The sequence below is a fragment of the Nanorana parkeri genome, unplaced genomic scaffold, assembly GCF_000935625.1.
Source record: "Nanorana parkeri isolate BGI_ZX_2015 unplaced genomic scaffold, ASM93562v1 scaffold48, whole genome shotgun sequence".
In the NCBI taxonomy this organism is placed as follows: Eukaryota; Metazoa; Chordata; class Amphibia; order Anura; family Dicroglossidae; genus Nanorana; species Nanorana parkeri.
The window spans coordinates 888,661-908,013 of NW_017306316.1; the positions used below are offsets into that span (position 1 = coordinate 888,661).

The 19,353-nt window shown below is 43.2% G+C and overlaps 1 protein-coding gene across 1 annotated transcript in view; it reads right to left on the bottom strand.

The window, feature by feature from the left end:
- The window catches only part of LRWD1 (leucine rich repeats and WD repeat domain containing 1), a 25,915-nt gene extending 8,250 nt beyond the window's left edge, over window positions 1-17,665 (bottom strand). Inside the window, exons 1-11 of the mRNA XM_018573565.1 lie at window positions 17,585-17,665; window positions 16,404-16,638; window positions 14,220-14,339; window positions 13,472-13,624; window positions 10,211-10,309; window positions 7,991-8,332; window positions 5,633-5,759; window positions 3,283-3,368; window positions 2,283-2,490; window positions 1,725-1,797; window positions 100-240 (exon numbers count right to left, since the gene is read on the bottom strand). Of these exons, the coding sequence (XP_018429067.1) occupies window positions 100-240; window positions 1,725-1,797; window positions 2,283-2,490; window positions 3,283-3,368; window positions 5,633-5,759; window positions 7,991-8,332; window positions 10,211-10,309; window positions 13,472-13,624; window positions 14,220-14,339; window positions 16,404-16,638; window positions 17,585-17,664 (1,664 nt within the window). The 5' untranslated portion in view covers window position 17,665. The remainder of the gene's footprint in view (window positions 1-99; window positions 241-1,724; window positions 1,798-2,282; window positions 2,491-3,282; window positions 3,369-5,632; window positions 5,760-7,990; window positions 8,333-10,210; window positions 10,310-13,471; window positions 13,625-14,219; window positions 14,340-16,403; window positions 16,639-17,584) is intronic.
- Window positions 17,666-19,353: the final 1,688 nt, after the last annotated feature.

The window sequence follows — 19,353 nt, forward strand, 5'->3', positions numbered from 1 at the left end:
CTCCAGTGGTAAATAATCTAAACATTTTGGTTGTCTTTAGCCAATGCCTTTAAAATCCCAGCATTTCAGGCAGATGGTAGCTGTTCACCAAATCATTACCATCTTCCTTGCTGTTTATTCAGTGATATGTCCCAAACATAGCAACCATCTTCACAACCTCCCAGCAAGTATTGATCCAGGGAAGAAGGTACCAGACAGAGACGCAGAGGAGTGGATGGAGTGTCCAATGTCAGCAACTGGCTGAAAAAAAAAAGTAAAGAAATGTTAACACTACCAGACATTAACATGTATTGCTGGAGCTTCAGATCTGAACAATACACAACATACAAAAGGAACAGATGCATTTTGCAGCTTTCGTTTTCCCTATTAGCTTTTTATGGGCTGTTGAAAAAACTCTATTTACAGACTTAAGGTGCAATTTACACACCACAGCTGAATGACAAACAGCAGCAACTTAAACCTTACCCAAGAGCTAAATATGACATTTCAGGCAGACAAAACCAGCTACAAGGCAGACTGCTACTGCTGTGCCGTCTGATTGGCTACTCCATGGCATTGAGGGAATGCTTTGTCATGTATTTTATTTTGTCATGTGTATTTGTGAAACAAATATTGTATACAATATAATAAAAAAAACAGATATGACAGCATTTTAAAACCTTAGAAACCTATTTAGATTACAGTTAAAATTAAAATCTTTTAATGTGCAGGTTCGGGTTTGCGTGTGACAGCATGTAATTGTGTGCAGCCACGTCCTCCCATAGGGAAGAACAGGCTGCTGCCTTGCACAATTACACGCAGCACCCGTCCCTTCTGGAATTTGGTCTTTTTACAGGTGTGCACATCTGAATGAGCGCTTACTGTTCTGTACTTGACACCTAAAAAATTGTGCCTGTGCCATCCCCATGCCCCATCACACCTTGCTAACAGCACAGGTTCCACGAGACAAAGTATTGCATTATTTCATAGCTTGAGGAAAACTTTTCCCCCCTTTCTTCCAACCCATTCATGTGTTGAATGAAAGGGATGAGATGAGGGAACGGCTGAGATGGAGAAACGGCTACATATGAAAAAACATTGAAACACCTGCAGATTTCCTAGGAGACAGAAACTTAAAGGAACACTATGGTGTCAGGGCTTTTCCCCATAGTTCTCCTTAGGGTAACGGGAGGACACAAACTAGCGTCCTCCCATTACAGCTCGCGGTATACTGAGACGCCGGAGCGGATCCCGACATCGATGTCGAGATCCGCCCAGCTGAGTGAGTGACATCTGGCTCTGCCTATCTAGAGGCAGAGCCAGCTGTACCCGCCCCCTCCCCCGTCCGTTCCGCCAGTCAGCGCTGGCAGATCGGAGCGGGGAGGGGGGAATCCAGTGCCTCCCCTGTCACGGCAGAGAGCTGTGACTGGATCGAGAGGTGAGCGAACGCCGGTATATCTTCGCTCACCTCCCGATCTACTGAGCCGACCTGTGACAGTCTCATTGGCACAGGTCGGCTAGAACTATGAGGTGAGTGAAAAGCACTCACCTCATAGTTCTCCTTTAAACGTAACATTTTATGTAAACATCCTTCACAAAAAGGATTGCAATTGTATTCCAAGTTCATTATGTGCTTATGTTATATGCCTTTATTTTTTTAGATCCAAGCAGTGCCTCATAGTGTAACATTTCTTGCTGCAAATAATAATAAGTAGCAGATAATAGCGAATACTTGTATAGCTTACCTTGCTCTAAAGTTGTATTCATAGTCAGGAACCCCTATATCCCATAAAATGATTCTCTTGTCATAGGATCCAGCTTACATAAAACAAAAAAAACAAAACATTTATTAACCAAATAGACTAGGTTTCCCCTTAAACTATGAAATTACTTTAACTAGTACTCTCGTCAGGGAAGGTCAGGGTCAGACGAGTGCAAAGTGAACCTGACTTGGCCTAAAAAGTGCCCAAAGTAACAAAAGTGCTGAACTGCAGATAACTCGTGTGCCTTCAACTCAATCGCTGTGCAGCCCATCAGATCTCAGACCCAGGATATACACCGGGCCTTCAACTTGTCTCCAAGTTAACATTAAGCCCTGACCCCTGTATTTCAATTGTCATATACAGTATCAGAACAACAGTAGGTAGTAGAGGCTCTGGAATTTGAACATGTAGAGTAAAAGTATTGAACATGTTTTGATAACCATCTTGTTTTTAATGGGAAAAGTATTCGCCTATTATTAGACAGTACTGCTAAAGCTTAAGTTCCATGCAGATATTATTTGTCTGTTTAGATGCACTTACTGAAAAGAAAGGTGTCATGTGCTGGGCTGAAACACATGATGGATATGGCTTTTTTATGAGCTTTTATCTCTCCATAGCACATGTTGCCTTTGGGATGCATCAGTCTGACTACTCCATATTTTCCACCAGCTGCCAAGACATTGATATTTCTCTTCTGTCCCTCATTGCTTATCATGGTTAGTGTCGTCCAGGCCAGTGCAAAGAATTCCTAAATTGGGAGATTTTTTTATTAATTCTGTTAGAGGCAAAACTGTAAGCATATTTTTAAACTTTGAATTTCTGCACTAAATAGTCACTACTGAAAGAATTTAACCCACACAATTTGTTGACAGTTCCAACCGTCCCACAACAATTCCATAATTAGTACATCTGCTAAAGCCCAGTACATTAAAGGAAATGAATAAATGAGATGAACTAGTCAATGCAAATAGTGGCCCAATAATCTTCAATTGCCACAAGTAATTTCATTCATTAGATTAAAAAAATTCCAGAATTTCTAGTTTCCACCTGCTAATAACATACAACTTTCATTTTAAGCGTGTCTGCTTTGATGCAGATCACACATACTTTAGGCCTATATCACAGAGCTATAACACTAGGATAAGGATTCTTAACCTCCCTGGCGGTATGATTATTCAGGATTTTAGCATCCCAAAGCGGTACATTGTTTTTCATGGAAATTTGTTGTTTTATATTGTATTAAAACCATGAGAGTTATTTCCAGTCCAATGACATTTAAGAAATACAGTCACATGACTGAAAATAAAGATCATTTTTCTTATATTCATGAATTTATTCTTTTCAATGTTGAGCACCGGGGTTTTCCCAGGCACACTCAGAAGTCTTTATATTGTAAGCGGATATTTGATATTTGCTTTTCTGCCAAACAGTGCATCCAACCCCAAAAAGCAGACACAGGTAAACATCTATGCTTGTAGTTTACTAGTAAATGCGTCTAAACTATGATTATCCGTGGCAATAAAACCGGGATTACACTTACCTCTCCTGGAACTTTGTACTTCTTTAGAACGTTTCCAGTCTCACAGTCGATGACACAAACTGACTCTCCACCACATGTTGCGATAACTGAAAGTGCAGTAAATCATTACATATCTGCCTTATAATGTGAAACACCAGCCATTAAGGACGACTTATTAATTTCCTTCACTTCCTGTAACTAGCTAGACAGCTTGGTCTGAATGTTCCACAAAATATAAAATATAAATAAAAAGGCATCAATCATTTTTCTGAAAACAGGGAAAAGACACACAAGGAGGAACAATGCTCTTCTGCTTTTCATTAGGGTCTATCCTCCTAAGGGTAGGACCTTTAACCAGAGATCTGCTATAACCCCCAATAAATGTGCAAAGAAATATAAATAAAGGCATGTGAAATTTAACTTAGAAAAGGGATTTAAAGTGACATTAAACCCTCAGATTTTTTTACATAAAACAATACTGTAATGTGTACCTTACTGTAATCCATGGCCGTTTCCCTTCTCTTTGCTGCTCTTCCTTTTAAATTCGTATCTCTTCTCATGCTGGGCAGAACTTCTGTTTTGCAGCAGACTGCCTTGTTTCTGGAATGGCTACATGGTGTCTGTGTGCAGGTTCACAACCTGAGCCAGCACTACAGGAAGAGGCACTCAGCTGCCAAGGGAAGTTCTCCCCCAGCATGAGAAGAGATAAGGATTTAAAAGGAAGAGCAGCAAAGAGAAGGGAAGCTACCATGGATTACAGTAAGGCACACATTGCACTATTGTTTTATGTTAAAAAATCTGAGGGTTTAATGTCACTTTAACTAAATAGTATCATTACATGTAAAACCCACACACAGTTATCATAATATTTGTATAACCTTGGTACTTTAAGGTATAAAATAAGAATTTTGTACTCACCGTAAAATACATTTCTGGGAGTCTATTGAGGCACACAGGAATTCTGATACTGTTGGGTTACAGGAGTATTGCATGCTGAAAACCAAAATCATTGTGGGCCAGCCCAGTTTAACCCATCCCTCAGTTTTTACAGTCCAGAAGCAGTCCAACTGAGGGGTGAGCAACAGTAAAACAAACTACTAACCATAAAAAAACAAAACAAAACAGAACTGGGGACTGCCTGCAGCTCAAAGGGCTACCTGGAGGGCCTTGGCCCTGAAGCTGGCATCAAAACGATCAGGTAAAAGTAAACTTTGACAGGGGAGGGTACCAGTTACTATATGTGGGCAGCAGAGAACAAAAGAAGCTAAATCCACTTGCAATCAGGAACAGCAGCAGGAAGGTGCTTTCTCAATGGTGAGTGGCCAGAAAGAGAGCACAGAGCATGTGCAACACTTCACCTAGTTGATGGCGTCAGTGCTCAATTCCTCAGCATAAACCCCTCCCGTGGTAAAACAGGCAAAAGCGGGAATAAAAAAAAAAACAAGCTTGGCAATCCAAAAAGGTAGCTCCCAATGCTCGGCCCCAACAGCATACTAACAAACTGAGTTGACAGGTTAACACCTGGGGCTGTGCGACAGCTCTGGACCTAGAAAGTGCTCCGCGGCCAGCTTGCAGACCACACTCCAAACAAGCCCCATAAGGTCTTATTCACATAGGGCGATCTGGCATTCCTTCAGCAGGAACCTATGGATTCAGATGCGGAAGCTGTACCCATTTAGGTTAATGAGTGGTTGACAGCGGCTGCATTTATAAGTGGCAGTCCGCATTTACACGTATATGATATGGTTACATGCAGTTTGAAATAGATCACTGCCGCTGTTCGCAGGATAGATGTAGTGATCTATTCCAAACCGAATGTAATTGTATCATGCAGAGGCAGGCACTGTCAACTGGTCATTAACTTGAATGGGCACAGTGGCCACATCTGAACAGGACACCTGGGATTCCTTCCACAGGAATCTGTAGGTTCCTGCGGAAGGAAATCCGCAGGAATGAAATCGCCCTGTGTGAGCGAGGCCTAACCATGCGATCCAGCGGGGTCTGGGTATGGTCTCTAAAACTATTGCTGAGAAAGAGTCAATCTGCATATAGAGGCCAGCTCAGCAGCAATGTAGCAGGAATCTTGATTTAAGAGAGTTTATTAAAGAAAAAAAAAAGGAATAGATGGCAAAAAGGTTAGACTTGTCTCCGCAGAGCAGAAAAAAAAATGTCCATCTTCCTGGATACTAGCAAAAAAAAACATTTTGCATTCTGGGAGTAGGAGGGGTTATACTGTGCTGGCCCACAATATTTTTTTTACCAGTGTCTAATCCTTCTGTATGCAGCAGTATAACCTGAAAGTATCAGCATTCCTATGTCCCTCAAAAGGACAAGAAAGAAAGGTAACTTTACAGCTGCATTATTGTCCTACCTTTACTTGACAGAGAATCCAGAGCAGGCTCAAAAGCACAGGACCACAGCTGGGTGCGGAAATCATTGCTGCTGTTATTTTTACTGTGACACTGAAGAAAATGAAGTGGCTCCACATCAAATCCTTTCTGAAAATAAGAATATGTACGAGCTAATGAGCTGACATGTTTACATAATATGATACATTTCAGTGCAAAATTGACACTTGTCTGTGCTCATCCACTTCTTCCCCTTTTAGAAAGATGAAGAAATGTATGCAGCAGGTCAAGGTGAGCCTTTAACCCTCATTCACACAAGTAACAGCCAGCCCGTACAGATCCGTACTGCGCGCACGGCCGCTCCCGGGAAGGACAGGTTCTCCGTGTGATTACACGCAACAGCCGCCCTACGCTCACCCAAACTGCACGTCCTTGCAGGTGTGGGTGTCCGTACTGGTACACCGACAGGCTGGATCCTGTCTGTGTCAGAGCAGGAACACCCGCACGAATGTGCAGTTCAGGTGAGAGTAGGGCGGTGTACGGCCGCGTACTCCCATAGAGAAGACCAGCTGCGTGCAAATCACATGGAGCACCTGTCTTTCCCAGGAGCGGCCCGATACGGCCATGCACACAGCACGGATCTGTACAGGCCGGCTGTTACTCGTGCAAATGAGGACTTAAAGAGAACTATGGCCAAACCTTTTTTGGCTATAGTTCTCTTTTGGGTCACAGGAGGACATTTACTAATGTCCTCCTGTGACCCAAAATTTACTAATGTATTCCTGTGACCCAAAATTTACTAATGTTCTCCTGTGAAACTCTGCAAATAGGCTATTGTCCACTATACGCTGACAGGGCAAAGCCGCGCTGCAACCAGGATCCACCCTACTACCTGACTGACAGCTGGCTCTGCCTCTCTAGAGCCAGCTGTGCCCGCCCCTCTACCATCTGTCCCTCCAGTCAGCACTGGAATGGAGAGGGGGAGGGAATCCCTGTCAGTTACCGCTCTCTGCAGGGAGAAGATAAGGAACTGAGCGATAAGTGGTTTGTGATCGCTCAGTTCTCAAATCAAGAGCCGACATGACAGCTACAGTGTGCATTTCACTCTCCCCATAGTTCTCCTGTAAAGCATCATTTAGCTCCATTTTAGGAGGTTAAGCACCAATCTTAGAGTACTGACTGTAACTTCAAACGAGCGGCTAGCAGGCTTCAGTACTGCATAAAGCTTGTTAACCCCTTCGTGACTGACGACGTACAGTGTACGTCGCCAGCATCGGGGCTGTTTAAACAGACTCCCGGCGACTTTTGAGTTTTTAAAGTCCCCTGCCCCCGCGCGTCGCCACGTAAACATGCGTCGGGTGCGCCTACGTATGAAAACGACGAACGAGCTACACATGTTGGGTATCGCCGCGCACGCCGGAGTGAGCGCAATAATTCTAGGGCCAGTATTTTGGGGTATCTCTAAATTGATGACCTGTGGGGGCTTTTAAAGCGTCTTCTATTGACTTTTTGGGGTACTGCAGTTTCTCGCCGCTTCACGGACGCACGCAATTTGTAACCTATGCATGTTGGGTATCGTTTTACTCGTTGTAACCTCATCTTTTATATGTCATTTAAAAAATTGGTATTTTGTTGTGTTTTGGGGCATTAAATTAAATTTTTCACTAAATGTTGGGGTTTAATAAGGAGTTGCGCTAATATTGCGCAACATAAAAATTTGCAACTACCACCATTTTATTCTATAGGGTCTTGGCATTCAGAAAATATATAATGTTGGGGGGTTTTAAGTCATTTTCAGGCCTAAAATGTGGAATATAACATGGGTGCAAAAAATGAAAAAAGGGCCTCAGTCATGAAAGGGTTAAAAGCCTACTTAAGCCCACTAGCTGCTTGTTTAAAGTGAGAGTAAGCACTCCTATTAAAATCTATGTTTAACATTCTCATGAAGTTTCCTTAAAAGGCTTCAGGAAAGCAGATGAAAGCTTTACAAAATATAAGCTGAATCCCATGTGAACAAGGACTAAATAGGATCTGGTTTCCCCTGGATTCAAATATTTCAATGGCCTTCAGTGCAAAATACAATCCACCTAGGATACTATTCATTTGTAGTTGTAAAAGTGACCCTTTGGGTCTGTTTAGGAAATAATTACAATGTTTTATTGAGACAGAGTGTAGCGAACATGGAACTCAGTGGATGAGGCCTGCATATGAAGCCCACAAAATCTTGAAAGTGCCCACCAAAGCAAGGAGCCGATAGGCTGACAGTCAGCAACCATAATGTCTGATTACCCTGTGTAGAAATGACAGGTATTTTGTTCTTTACAAAGATGCAATGAAGGTGACAAATTTATATTTTGGCCACAAGAAAAGTCAGCACTTACTTTTTTTAGTTCCCTCTTCTGTCTCTCAATGTTTACAGATCTCTCCTCATCAAATCCTTTTTGTGATGGCGTGCTTCGTAGACTAACTTTCTGAGGTGTTGGCAAGCCACGCTTACCGTTTTCCTTAACAGGTGTAATTGGTTTACTTCTGACTGGAGAAAGTGTAATGTTTAGTTTATTTCTCCTTGGTGAAGATTTTTGTGGGCTTTCCGGAACTTTAGACAACCTTCTAGGTGACAAAGCATGCGTGATCACGGCGCTTGTCCTGAGACGCTTTGCAGGCGTTCGTACTTCAGGGTCTGATTCACAAGTACGCTTTTTCTTACTAGGGGTTACTGGAATCTTTAGAAGAAAAAAAACATGAAAATACTATAATCATTAAAAGGCAAAGGTATAGTATTTTAAAGGGTAACTCCACTTTCATTAAAAAGTGATACAGTATAAAATTGCTAATCAAGCCATTTTGTGTTATAATGTTTTGAAAATGTCCATTCCATTTCAATCTGCAGTCTGCCATGATTTTCTAAAGCTGGCAAGAATCAATAAATATAACTTGCTTGTAATCATGGCAACTTTGGGGGCATTCTGTATGCAGTTTTGAAAACTCTCCCAGAAATGTGTCTTCCTGGTCATCTGAATGACTGGCAGCAGTTTCTCTTTGATAACAATACTGAAAAAAGAACCTACCACTAAGCAGTGAGGAAGCAGGACGTAACTAAATGCAAAGTAGAGCACTTTACTTTAAAGCTCATTTACAACAACAACAAAAATGTATTTATATATTTTGGTGGATAAGTAACTCCACTTTTTTCTGAGAAAAAAAAAAATTAATCTCCTCTTCTCTGATCAATGTACATTGCAAGGATTTTTACCAAACTTTGTTAAGGATTCCTACCCGTTTCTGTTCTGAAGTTCTTTACAAATGGATTCCTGAAGGGAGGGTTTGGGCTCAGTCACACTACATGCAGTGCGTTCCGGCCCGATTTTGGCCAGAACGCACTGCCTCGCATTGCGGCCGGCTCACTTTTTAGTGGGGCAGGAGGGGGCATGGCGGGCCATTCAAGTGAATGGAGCCGTAGCCACGCCCTCCTGCCGCAATGCGATCCGCCGCACGGGATAGCAAGGCACATTGTGCCTGAGGTCCGGTTCTGTGCGGTGCGATCAAAATGCTACAAGCACTATTTTGATCGCACCGCACAGAACCGGACCTCAGGCACAATGTGCCTTGCTATCCCGTGCGGCGGATCGCATTGCGGCAGGAGGGCGTGGCTACGGCTCCATTCACTTGAATGGCCCGCCACGTGTTTAATATAATCAGCTGGTGGACTTTCTGTGTTCTAATGAGGAAAGCTGCAGTGTTGGCATCCCCTTAGTATCTCCCCAAAAAATTATATTGCTATTGCAAAGGATGCCTAAAATTGTGTTTGAATCTTAGTACAGACGTCTGCCAAAAGCAGTCAGCCAATCGCAGAAGCAGGAAATTACATTTCTGGGGGGGGGGGTGTTCTGTACACCAACTGTGTAGAGAACATGAAATTACAAATGACTTGTGTAGCAGTTATATAGGCTATATTCATTTCTTTACAATTTTTAAGTGGAGCTTTCCTCTAAGTTTTAAACAGAGTCAGGAAGGGTTGGAACTGTCAATATTTTAGTCTGAGGCAGTAAGAGCGCAGATCCAACGTAATTGGTGAGGAACTTACTTGTGGTGTCAGGGGTCCGGGCGCGATAACGGTTCTGGTGGTCTCCAGGTAGAGGAATGGGGGAGGAGCTGGAGCAGACCTAGGATTTGGCCATAGCGGCTGGGAAAGGTGTCACCAAGTGTAATGGTGAAACCGGGGATTAAAGACTGAAGTGGAAAGTGGATTTAAACTTGGCGCTGTGTGTGCCGGAGGGCTGGCAGGAAGGCTGTCCATGATCTTAGCCGCAGTGTAATTCAAACGTGATGGGGTGAAAGTGACAGTCGGCTGGAGAGGGGGGTGTGGGGACGGGGATAGAAGAGCAACGCGTTTCGAGGAGATCCTCTTTCTCAAGCAAGAGAGCGCTGTGCTTTTTTCTTCTTGTTGTTAATATTTTAGTCTGTCCTGTGTGATGAGTTTTGGATGTTCCGAGATTATTATAAGCATTGGAAGATCTCTCATCAATTAGTCAAGGAGTCTGCTGAACCCTGATGATTCATGGAAATCTCCATCAGTCAGTAAACATGGCGACAATGCTTACCTCTGTATCATCATTTGCAGATACTGGTTCAGGCTGTGGCTCAGCATCCTTTTTCTTATTACACAATGAAGAAATGAACTCTTCTGCTATTATATTCACCTGTGTGAAAAGTAAAAACAAAGCCCAATGTAACAAACAGAAAGTCAGGCAGAATGCACAGCTGTATGTAGCTCACTGAATAAGCAGGCAAGGAGCTACGATAAAAATCAGGCTGATGAGTAAAATATAAAAAGCAGATTAATAATAGCTAAAGCCAACCTACGTCCTAACAGTACACAATTCACGGTCCTATGGGTGCCCCGCAACAACAGATTGTTGACCTTGGTAACTTGACCTGGCCTCCCTGAGTTGGCTAGACAGATTAGGGGAGGGAGTTTGATAACTTTTACTAAAATGCATCTTGACAGCAACCTCTGACCAAGAAGTGCTGAGCATCCAGATATTTTACAATTTTACTCCACAATGTAGGACTATATTTGTTGTATATTTTGCTGTGGTGGGGCCATTCAAGGACTGTATCATTTTTTGTAGTTGTGTTTCCAAACAGTGTTTACTTGGCACCACATACTTGATTACCCCGAATTAAAATAGGGGTACTGGGGAAGAAGACAGTGTGCGCATTCAATATAAAACAAGAGTTATCATACATAGTTCACATTTGTGCATCTACTCCTGTACTGTTGAATGGCCTCTGCCTGTTTAGTTCTCAAGGTCTTTAAGATGCATATGCCATTGATCTATTAAAGTGAATGCAAACCCTAAACCTATTTTTCAGTAGGTTTGCCATCAGGCCTCACTGTATAGTCTTCTTAACATTCAACTGAACTTTTAACTTAAATTAGCGAAATACATTATAGGTACATCAAAGCAAAAAAGGTGTTCAAAAGTCTAGAACAAAAGGTGGGTAATTTGCTTAAAGGAGAACTATGGGGTTAAGGCTTTTCCCCATAGTTCTCCTTAGGGTAACGGGAGGACACAAACTAGCGTCCTCCCGTCACCCTAGGCTCAGTATACCGCAAGCTGCAGCTCGCGGTATACTGAGAGGCCGCAGTCGCGGTATACTGAGAGGCCGCAGCTAGCGGTATACTGAGAGGCCGCAGCAACAATTGTGCCGGGATCCGCCCAGCTGCGTGACTGACAGCTGCCTCTGCCTATCTAGAGGCAAGCCAGCTGTAACCGCCCCCTCCCCCGTCCGTTCCGCCAGTCAGCGCTGGCGGATCGGAGCGGGGAATCTAGCCCCTCCCCTGTCACGGCAGAGAGCCGTGACAGGATCGAGAGGTGAGCGAACGCCGGTATGTGTTCGCTCACCTCCCGATCTACTGAGCCGACCTGTGACAGTCTCATTGTCACAGGTCGGCTAGAACTATGAGGTGAGTGAAAAGCACTCCTCATAGTTCTCCTTTAAGGGGCCACAAGCGAAACTAGGACTGTTGTGGAGAGATGAACCAATAAGCTGAACTTAATTCTGCTAAATATAAATGTTACCACTTTACAAAAAGCAGTAACTTATATGGTTTCGATCATGCCCCCATTAGAGTGCCCCTTTATATTATTCTCCCCCCATACCTTAGTTTACTACTTTATTATTAGGCCAAAGGTGGGAGCAGGCTGTAGGAGAGGACAGAGAAGAGTAGATCCTCCTGTAATGCTGGGGGCGGGGAACACATTTGACATCACTGGTTGCTAAGAACACCAGCAGTCCTAGAAACAGCAAAGGAGGTGGACACCTGACATCATTGGTTGCTAGGATGCCAGTGGTCCTAGCAACCAAGGACTGAAGAGGACGGGGGCCTGACCTGGGTTTACGGCTGGCAGTGGATGCACCAGCCTCGAAGGCTGTCACATCCACTGTCAGCCAGCCGTAACCAAGTACAGGTTGGCGATTGTGGTCCTGGCAGAACCGCCACTTGGTCTGTGTCCTGGACAGGGACAGCCAAAGGGCCGGTTGTGGCCCAGGGGTCTATAAAATAGAAGTTTATTTTCTTAAGGAAGCAGCCATAGTCTGCGTAAAAATGCCTGTCTCCTAACATGCTGCAGAGAAGGACCCTTCCTCTCTGTGCAGTGTGGCAGTGCATGGCAATGCCACGGTGTAGTATGGCGACTTTGGCACCCAGGACTCGCAGCCAAAGGGGCTGAGAGGGTCCAGAATGTAAACAATGTTATAAGAAAGAGCCTGGCTTTTCAGGTCCTTCAAGGTTTTCCTAAATGTAGCTGGGATCTGGAGCTCTCTTAGAGCTCTGGGAGGGATGAGATCTCCAGTCCTGGGGCCAGGTGTTGCCAATGACCAGCTTGGGCTGATCAAGTGGCTGAGAGTTGTGTGTGTGCAGGAAGCACACGGACACAGACAAACTCAGGTGCGTGCTGGACGCACAACGAACAGCCAGGGGTGGCTGGGAGAGGTCAGGAAGGTCGGTGACCCTAGGACCTGTGGTACAGACTGCTAAGAGAGCAGAGTGAGGGCTCACGAGGGGTGAGCAGCGTGAGTGTCTTGGAGCTGTGGAAAGCTACACAGCGAAGCTAAAAGACTGTCCTTTATGTTGCGGCTAGAAACCGTCTTGTGCACAGGGGAGGTCTACCCTGTGGATGGAATTATATATTTGGTGTTTGCCCTAAATAAACTGCATTTTAATTGCACCTCCTGTCTACAGTGGAGTGTTCTTGTTACAGCAGAAACAATCATCTCTCTGCAGGGGTCTGACATGCCTCCTGCCAAATCAGAACTAAGGCCTGGTTCACACCTGGGTGTTTTACAGCGCGTTCCTACGCTCTGTAAAACGCTCAACATGTGAAAACTAATGATTGCCTATGGGCATGGTTCCCACCTGGGCATTTTACAGCGCGTAGGAAAGCGCGTTTCCGAGGGCTACCTGGCTGTATTCCCAATGGATACGGGCGACAAATACGCCCCAAAGAAGCTTTGGGCGTAGGGCGTTTTACAGCGCGTTCCTACGCGCTGTAAAACGCCCAGGTGGGAACCATGCCCATAGGCAATAATTGTTTTTTACATGTTGAGAGTTTTACAGCGCGTAGGAACGCGCTGTAAAACACCCAGGTGTGAACCCAGCCTTAGTGATACAGTACTGTTTTAACTTCACATGTTCTATGTTTAATTTGTCTCAACACCCTAATGGGAACCCGTTCCACCCCCAGACCCGATAGCAGCCGTCTGGGCTGCTATGGCTATAGTTACGCCACTGCTCAGGACTGTGAGACAATGATTTTTAAGCTGTGTAGTAACTGTAATAATCTATGAAGTCTTACTTTCCACTTGGTGAAGTCTTTGAGAGAGTTAGGACCATACATTACACGATTTGCCACTGACTTCAGAAAATCCTTACTGACAGATTTAATCATGGCAGGAGTGGGCTCGTCAGGCAATTTGTCCTTGTAATTCTTCTCCCAGTAGATTTCAACCTATGAGACAACATGAAGAAACGTATGCTAAAAAATAATCAGCTGCTGCATCTTTGATTGTTTAGCGTATAAAGTATGACAGCGTTTTATATAAATGATTAAAAATATGCTGAAAGCTAAACTCCTGCCTTGCATTCAGTCGTGCACAGCTGTACAGGCTCCTCTCCTTTACTGAAATTGCTTACTCTGCTTTCACTGCACACTGCCAGCATCTCACAGTGAGCATTAGAAGCTGCAGAAAGGAGCCTGTTTCATTTCCTAGCTGGTGGACATCCAGCATCTCGTACCCCTTTCCTTCCAAGGCTCACTACTCCCCTTTCCCTGGCCCTCCCCCTTTTTGATCTGCCTGCATTGCACAGAGACCTAGTAATGTCATCACTGGATCTCTAATAATGTATGTAAGGAAAGGTTTTATTTAACAATGTCATTAGCATGTTAATGAGGGGGGGAAAAAGCAGGAAAGGCAAATTAAAATTTAGCTTGAATTTATTATATTCACACACAAATGTAATGTCCTAGTCTAAAGTACATGGCCTTTTCTATGCTCTTGGTCAGTCCAGTGCTTGCTGATGTGTTCTGGGAACAATGCACTTACCCTGGAGCTCAATTCTCTGTGGATTACAAACCGGACATGATTGGCCAAAGATGTTATATCTTTATTATTCAATCGTCGCAGCTTAGGTAGAAGGCAGCACACTTTGTAATTATCACTGACCTAAAGGAAATAAAAAGCGTTAGAAACACATTAATCAAAGTGCTTAATATACTGGAAGCTGGGAAAAGTGTTAATTAATCCATTACCTAGATAGAATATGAAGCCTGTTGGAGCATATCTTGGCAGATACACAATATCCTCCTTCTCCTGTAAGCTCTTACGAGGAGGGCCCTCCTAACCCTATTGTACTGAAATTGTATTTTAACTATACTGTCTCGCCCATTTCATAAAGCACTGTGCAAACTGCTGGCGCTATATAAAGCCTGGATTATAATAATAGTGAAAAAACATTTACCAATGAAAGGGGTGCTTATAATGGTCAATGGTAAGCTTTTATTAAATTTATATAAAACCTTTATCCCAAAAGATAAAGGCAAAAAGATAGTCAAGTCTCTCTAAATCTGTGAGTACATCTAACTAGGGATGCACCGATACCAAGTACCGTACTCGGCACAAGTACAGATGCTTTTCAAGTTCCAAGACTAGACTAGAGAAAAATTCAAAAGTTAGGAGGCATCTGTCATTTGTAAGGAGCACACGGAGCTCCTGGGATTTGTACATCTATGATTTTGTTTTTATAAATAAGAGATGCACAGATACCATTTTTGCAAGTACAAGTACTGATACTTGCCCAAGTACTCACAAGTACTGATACATTTTTGTTTATTGTCATGTGATAGTTTTTCTAAAATAATATCGACTAATGATTTCAAGACAGTAGTGGAGCACCAGAGCCCGGTCCCAGCTGCAACCCGGGTAGTTCTCATGAAAATGCCAAGTATCGGCACTGGTATATGAAAAGTATAGGTGCATTCCTACATCTAACCCCCTCCATGTCTCCATTGCTCCTCTATAGGCTGCAGCCACCCTAGGACATGAAGTGTGTTACTGGCTGGATCACCAGGTGAAAATAAAGGAAAAAAGCCTATAAAAAGAAAAACCAATGCAGCCACCACATTTAAGGATTGTTAAAGCTGCAATACAAGAAAAAAAAAAAAAAATATTTTTGTTTTAGGTTTAGATATGCTTTATTAATGAAACAGGAGGCTGCAACTGCTGACATCCTTCTTAAAATGTCAACTGACTGGCTATTATGCCGATACTCTGGCTTCACTTATTCAGTTACTGACCTAGAACAAGTATGCGCATCAGGTAAGTAAAAATAAAGTTGGAAGTCCTCATCTGTATGCTGGTTCCAGGGCTGGCAATTAGCCTTTGCTAACCCAAACCATCTCACTGATGTATCAATTGTCAGGAGATTCAGATAGCTATGTGCAACAAACAGCCTTTATTTCAGAAAACTTTCACTGTGCCCGTGATGGTCTACAATCTCATGTTTAATTTACTAATTTGTATTGAGATTGTAGTCCATCACCCGAGCGAGCATGGAGTGGTGACTACATTACAACACACACAGGGACCATGAGAATCCAAAGTAGCCACCCTCCAGAACGAAGGACAGTGTCAGTATGAATTCAGAGATAATTTGAGGATCTACAGCTGAGTGATACACAAATAAAAAACATTTGTGTTAATAGTTAAGGTACTTGAATGTATTTTTAAGATTGAACTCCTGAGTTTAGTGTCACTTTAAATCTTCTATTGATAAAGATTAGAAATTATTTTTAGAAGTGTCTCGTTTAATGCCCATTCACACTGGGCGTTTAATCGCGCGATATCGCAAGAAGTCGCCGTCCAATGATTTGCAATGGAGCTGTTCTATTGAATAGCTCCATGTCGCTCGTCGCTTGTGCGGGACCCTTTTCCCCCACAATTTTTCTATTTCTGCATGCAGCCCGTAGGTGAAGGTCGCTGGAACATCGCTATCCCGGCCGCGCGGATTTGCTCGAGGTAAGTGTCGCTTAGCGTGAATGGGGCCTTATGGTTAGCTATAGTGCTGTGAATTTTCATACTGTCTGTTACAGTGCAGAGGTCAAAGATGAAACATGTCAGTTAAAATGTACAGACTTGGTGCTGCTGACAACAGAGTCACTTATTATACATAAAGCTCATTGTTGTTAGGACTAGCATTACCGAACAGCCAGCATAATACCATCTACTTACTGTCAGGTATAGGTTTTCTTCATACATGACTTCCTCTAGATTGGGAAACTGATGCAGAGTGGTTACATCCTCAACCTGATTGTCGGTGAAATTTAGCACCTTTAGTTTAGGAAGACTGATCTTCTCCGGGATCTCAGATAGACAGTTCTTGGAAATGTCCAGTTCTTCAAGATTTATCATTTGAGAAAAAAGACGTGGATCTAGGTCTTTTGTCTCCAGCTGCATTTTAGACAAGCTGAAAAGAAATCAAATGACAAACAATCTCCATTAGAAATTAATGAGAAGACTCTATGCATCTACACAGTTAGAAAAGCTATATGTGAAAAATGTTACCAACAATGTCTGTGGTTTAAAAAACAGCAACAAGCAATTGGTCATTTTAGAGCTATATTCAGAAAAATAGGCACATGCACCAAAATGGGTCACAAGGAAATCGTTCATCGAGCGAAAAGAGTGGTCAATATTACAGAAACAAACAAAACAAAAGTACAATTCTCTAAACCTGGATCACAGCAGGTCCCTCCCATTAAATCCCACTGTTGGCCGTATGGGAGTGTTCACTAAGACTTTTGCCAACACCATAACAGCAAAGAATTGGATCTATCAATTCTACTAGAAGTTACACTTTTCAAAGAGACCCACTGCTCTCATAGCTCATGGTCCGATAGAAGAACTGACTGCATTGTTCAGAGCAACCAACTAGATAACTGTGTCCTTCCTCTGGTGCAGATAACAATACAAAAGCTAAAAGATGACTTCTGGCAACTGACACTTTCATGAAGAAAAAAAAAAGGGTCCACTGTAAATATCTCCTGTGAATACCCCCTGTATGTGCGGAGGCAGAAGAGGTGGATGTACTTGAAGAGGTAGAAAAATAATCATAATCTCCATTAAAGTTCCATCTGCTTAGATGTTTTTCTTCCCTGCTCCATCCCTCCCCATCAACAAGCTAATAAAACATATTGAACTTTCTCTACATCTTTCAGTCTAGAAAAGGCACAACAGGAAAGAAGGAAGTTAGGAGCAGAATGTTTTTTTGTGGCAGTTAAACAGGTATGTTTCTGTACTTGTCTATTCTTTAAAGTGATAACACAAGGGGACATGTGCATGCATTACAGAGATATAATCAATATGTTTGATTTTTAACTTGCCCTGACATACACATTAATAACTAAACTTACCCGAGTGTCTTCAGATTCTTCAAATGGTTGGATTTCGGAAGGCCCTTCTTTAATAGGATATCTGTTGTTAATTTGGTCATTGTGCTTCCCTCCCAGCTTTTCCTAAACAGAAAGGGGATCCCAGTTATCATTTAACTCAAAGACTGAAATTGCAAGCGTTCAAAACATTAGGTTTCTCTGTCAGACATGATTCAATAATGGATCTAAGAATCACATATTCTTATACACAGAGATAAAAATATCTTCTGACACACAAATGGCATTATCTGTTATTTGGAGGTGCGGGTGGGGGGGGGATTACATATAATCAGTCCTCAAGATCACAGATCAAGGTAACCCACCATCAACAGTTTCTATTGAAAAATGATCACAGACCTCTCAGCATCAATCAGGGAACGATCTGCCCGCTGTAACCCACTGTGACACCTCTTCCAAACTACAAGCAATAAATACATGGACGCCGGGGACATGTTACAAGTACTGATTCATGAAAAAGAGGGAATGAACACTGAGCACTTGGTGTACGTGAAATTGTATTATTACTGCATTCAAGTTAAAGGAGAACTATGAGGTGAGTGCTTTTCACTCACCTCATAGTTCTAGCCGACCTGTGACAATGAGACTGTCACGGGTCGGCTCAGTAGATCGGGAGGTGAGCGAACACATACCAGCGTTCGCTCACCTCTCGATCCTGTCACGGCTCTCTGCCGTGACAGGGGAGGGGCTGGATTACCCCCTCCCCGCTCTGATCCGCCTGCGCTGACTGGCGGAACAGACAGGGGAGGGTACAGCTGGCTCTGCCTCTGGATAAGCAGAGCCAGCTGTCAGTCACGCAGATGGGCGGATCCCGGCACAATTACTGAGCCTAGGGTGACGGGAGGACGCTAGTTTTTTGTGTCCTCCCGTTACCCTAAGGAGAACTATGGGGAAAATCCTTAACCCCATAGTTCTCCTTTAAGCCCACAATGCACAATTTTCAGCAATGCTCAGTCTGAGGGCTTTGACTGGGAATATTTGACCACATAAAGCAACTTTATCAAAATCAATAAGCATATTAATCCTATTGGCTACATGATTTCTAAGACTTGGCTAGGTTTCCCTATAAGGATCTCACTTAAAGGGTTGATAAACCCTCAGCTTTTTTTGCATATATCTACTGCTAGCAAGCAGTAGATATATGCAAAACGTTTAAGGAAAAAAAAAAACGATTTAAACTTACCTGTCTGTGTCTTCCCTGCGCACTCCCGTCCGAAAACGTGAAACTGCAAGGGCGGCTGCAAAGCATCTTGGGATGGGTGCATGCGCAGTGCACATTTTCGGCCGGGACGCGAGGACAGACACAAGGTAAGTCTATGGACGCGTGCACCCGCATGCTGACAACGTGGGAGAGTACGTGCCTGCAAGCTCAGAGGTGTCATCGCTGGATCGAAGACCCGCCGCAGCGCTGGAGAGAAGGATGAAAACATCAGGAAAGAAGATCGGATTAAGAGACATCATTTAAGGTAAGTGTTTTAATTAACGTTGGGGTGAGGGAAAAAAAGATTTGCCTTTAATGTCACTTTAACTGTCCAGTACTACATACTGTATCTCAGGTGGAATTGTTGTCTTTAGAAGTGCTGGATCATTTCTGTTGGAACAAACAATATACCTTGCGTACTGGTGACTAAAATTCCAGAAACCAGGCAGCCAATGCTCCTTAAAAAAATTACACTAGGCGAATTTCGGCCGGTTCATTGTGAAATTCGCACAGTGGGTGCCGCTGTCGTCAC